At 51.8% G+C, this 4030-nt stretch overlaps 1 protein-coding gene across 7 annotated transcripts in view; it reads left to right on the top strand.

Moving 5' to 3' along the window:
• The window catches only part of LOC113205850 (uncharacterized), a 237565-nt gene extending 233855 nt beyond the window's left edge, over nt 1-3710 (top strand). For 6 of the 7 annotated variants that reach the window (XM_052270728.1, XM_052270725.1, XM_052270727.1 and 3 more), the window contains 3 exons: nt 773-1209; nt 1380-1769; nt 1859-3710. In XM_052270728.1, coding sequence (XP_052126688.1) covers nt 773-1209; nt 1380-1769; nt 1859-2177 — 1146 coding nt within the window. In that variant the 3' untranslated portion in view covers nt 2178-3710. The remainder of the gene's footprint in view (nt 1-772; nt 1210-1379; nt 1770-1858) is intronic. The other variant, XM_052270723.1, reaches the window with a different exon arrangement.
• The last annotated feature ends 320 nt before the right edge of the window (nt 3711-4030 follow it).

Below are 4030 nucleotides of genomic sequence, written 5' to 3'. Positions count from 1 at the left end.
CACACGCACACACACTCACATATCGCTGCACGGCTTCTCCCTCTTTAGTGTCTCTTTTTCGCCCAGTAGCCAAGCCGCCTGACCGGAGCACCGAGCAGAAAAACACTCGCGCACGCCTGCGGCCGGGAGTTGAACCCGCCCCGCCTCGACCCGCCTCGCCTCGCCGCGACGCGAGGGTCATCGGTTGGTACAACTCGGCTTTTAATTGTACACGAGTTGTCAACCCGTCGGTCGCACGGTTTCTGCAGGAGGACTGTATACCTGCCCTCTGCTGCATTGCACTCGGCGCGCCCCTTTCTCTGCTTCCATAGAAAGAGATAGAAGTTTTATAATGACTTCGCATGTTGTGCGAGTATAATTTTCAGTGCCGTACGTCGCATGCTCAACAAACTTTCGCCCCCTTTTGGCCGGGGTGGCTGTTTTCCTCGTTTCTGCGATTCGTCTCATCGTTTCTCTCGGCCAACTCCACGGCGGACCCTCCCCCTCCCCCAATCTCACTTCACTCCACGCGCTCGCCTGCTCACTTGTTGCTTACAATGAGTCTCCCCCGCCGCTCCTCCTCCCCCTCCGGCTCTCTGATGACCTGGCTTGGGCCTGTGGGGTGGTCGGAGTGGCCGCGAGACGCATTTCGGCTGACTGGTCTAGTTATTCTATCCCGTCGTATAACCACTTCACTGACCTTCTGGCCATACTACTCTGATCAAGTCGTCCAGCCCAAATACGGTTTCTTTTGCAAGTACAGTAGTTAACCAGCTCGCTGTTTGTGTTGCAGATGCTGTCGGTGGACGGGTCGTACCCGCTGGGCAGGCTGCCCGTCGGGCTGCCCGGCCAGCCCGTGTTCCTGATGGGCAACGGCCGCCACCAGGGCCTGGGGCCCGAGCACGCCGTCGGCCAGGAGGTGGACCTGGACCTGTACAACCCCGTGTACGAGGAGCTGTCGGGGTCGCGGGCCGGCTCCGAGGACGAGGACCTGGACGAGTCTGACTGCGGCGGTGGCCGCGGCCCGGGCCGGGGCCGACGGCGCTCCCTGTCGCGGCCCGCCAGCGAGGACGAGTTCGCCGAGGACGAGCTGAGCGTGGGCGAGGCGGACCGCGCGGGCGCGCCCGACACCCGCCTGGGCGGCTCGCACGGCGCGGCCGCGGCCACGCCCAACGGCGGCGGCGACCTGGCCAGGGACGTGGACTCGTCGGACGCGGACGACCGGAGAGGGTGAGTCTCGGCGGGTGAGCTTGTCAGTGCACAAGCCCAAAGACAAAGGAAAACTAAATTTTTGATTTTATTAAAACCCGAAAAATTGTATTAAAAAATCGCGAAAAAGAAGAAACAAATTTGTGACAACGCGATGATTGTTTTGTTTTAATCCCCGTCGCTCCGCTCAGCAGGTTCCTCACGCAGCGGGTGCCGCGGAGCCACAGCTCCACGTCGGACCCGAGGCGCGGCCGGTCGCTGGACAGGCGGCGTGGCCGGCGCCACCTGCAGCAGCAGCAGCAACAGCTGCAGGCGCTGCAGCAGCAGCTCAAGCAGCAGCAGCAGGTGCAGGCCGGGCGGACGACGGCGGTGGCCGCGGACGGCTCCGACTTCCACGAGGGCCTGCTGCTCGACGCGCTCCTGCAGATGTACCCCACCCAGGGCGCGGCGGCAGCACACGCCGGGACGCACGGCGCGCGCCAGCAGGGCCGGCCGCCCGCGCGGGGGCCCGGCAGGGGTTCCAGGGGGCCCCAGCGGGGGCAGCAGCAGCAGCAGCCACCCGTACCGGCAGTCGCTCACAGGTGAGTGACAACCAAAGCAGGACACACACATTACCGTTTTCTGGTTGTCTTTAAAATTTCTGAAACTTATTGACGGTGTCTGTTTGCAGACTGCCTTACCTGCTGCCGCCGCCCGCTCAGCTCGCCCACCAGTCCAACCAGCAGGCGCACCTGTACGAGAGTCCCGGCCTAGTGAACCCGTACGAGTCCGTGCCCGTGCTGGGCCAGCTGCAGCAGCTGCAGCAGATGCAGCAGATGCAGCAGCACCTGTCCACGTTCCGGCCCAGCGCCAGCCACGACTCGGACTCGGGCTACAGCAACAACACTTCGGGCGGCCGCGGCTCCGGCTCCGGGCACAGCTCCGGTCGCAGCCGCGCCGACCCGCACTCGCGCCTGTCCGCGCTCTCGGACGACATGGTGCTGTCCTAGTCACTCTGACCCGACCCGACCCAACGGCGACCTCGCCCCGATTGATGGATGATGATGATGATTCCTCGGATCTACTCGAAGGCCAAATCATGTCAATACTTAAGCACGCACCAAGTCCTGTCTTGTGTAATTTTTTCTGTTCTGGATAATTTTAATTCTGATAAACATTGATAACATTGCTGACAATGTGCTACAATTAAATCAACCAGGAAATTTGAAAATCAAATTTGGTGCTCAACTTTCCTCGTTAATTTAGTTATCTTGTCACAAGTAAATTTTTTGTTTCTATTTTACTTCCTATAAGTGGTTTAACCAAATGGGTAAACACATTCCACATTCCTATAGATCATGATAAGCATTACAACCAACTTGGTCGCAACTTGATAGCCAGACTGATGGCTGATAGCTTTATTGCGGCATGTTTAGGAATTGGCTCAGCACCAACCAGGCGATACAAATTGACTTAAGTTTTGCTGTGTTTTGGCATTTCATATTGAGGAAGTGTGATGAACTCGAGACCAAAGAAAGATGTTTGTGAGGCAGGTGTGATTGGTGTTGTATAGTAACGTCTTGCAATGATTTTTGTATATTTTTGTGCAACTTGGAAGTTGGCGCTGCGAAGTCTGTGATCTCTTTTACCTTTTCTTGGGGTGGGGCACCACTGCTCACTGCTTGAGGAGTGACATATTTCCGTCATACACGTGGTAATTTCTTTGCAAATCCTATTTTCTTCCTGTTTTCATTTCACTCTTAAATGAGGGTACTTTTGTGCTCAGTTTCTAGTTTTAGTGATAGAGCGCATATCACATGGTATGCAAAACTTTGTTGTTACCACTTCCCAAACTTAAATTTTGCGAATTTTTTTATTTTATCGTTATTTATGTTCAATTGTTTTCAAGATTTATCGAAATATCTCAACGATGTTTGAGAATGATACAATATCAGTACAACATAGAAATCTTCATTTCTAAAGAAACTTGAAAGATCAATACTTTGGAGTGGGACAAAATAGATTCCTTGATTTGTTTCTCAATTCGTACTTTTTCCATGTCTGACAATGTTCATGCTTTGGTTACCATACTTGACTGACTTATTTATTACTCAAATAACTTCAATATTAATTGATCTTTGATGGTTTTCATGACAGTATTGTGTGCAGTATTTATTTTGTGAAATGTGAGCTACTATGGCATGAATGGTTTGTTTCCCACTCGATAATTTCCTTCAATTACCTTTATTTTGTCAATTTTTTACTCTGTGTCTGTTAGTAATGTGTCCTATCACACTCAGTGAAATATTGAGTGTTTGTTAAATGTACATACTTTGCGAAACGTTTGTAATGGATTATTGTACATAAAACCATACAGATATTTTATTTGTAAAGTCTCGTATTCTAACAATACTTTCAAAAGTATCCGAGCTAGTCCTTAATTGATTTATCTTAAGCACTTGCTAAGAATTGGTTTAAGTTAAACATTTGATAAAATATTCCTTCACCTAAATAAAAATTTCATATAAACAAAATATCAGTGATTTTTGACCTTTTCATTTCATTGCTAACCCCTATCCATATCCACACAAAAACAAGCAGATCTGGAAGGACTTGTGTCAACTTGGAAGTGAAAGAGACCAGGATCGCCCCACGACACACTCGGCGAGTCTACTCGGCCGGAGGCTCGGAAGCTATTGCTCGGTGGTGTGGTTGGTCTGTCCTTGTCGAAGGATAATGCCCTCAGCGACTCATCTTACAAACTTTGCTCGACGCAATCGACGCAATCGACGCAATCGACGCAATCGACGCAATCGACGCAATCGACGCAATCGACGCAATCGACGCAATCGACGCAATCGAC

The sequence above is a fragment of the Frankliniella occidentalis genome, unplaced genomic scaffold (assembly GCF_000697945.3).
Source record: "Frankliniella occidentalis isolate FOCC.00 unplaced genomic scaffold, Focc_3.1 Scaffold135, whole genome shotgun sequence".
Lineage (NCBI taxonomy): Eukaryota > Metazoa > Arthropoda > Insecta > Thysanoptera > Thripidae > Frankliniella > Frankliniella occidentalis.
This window is presented reverse-complemented; position numbering and strand designations above follow the sequence as displayed.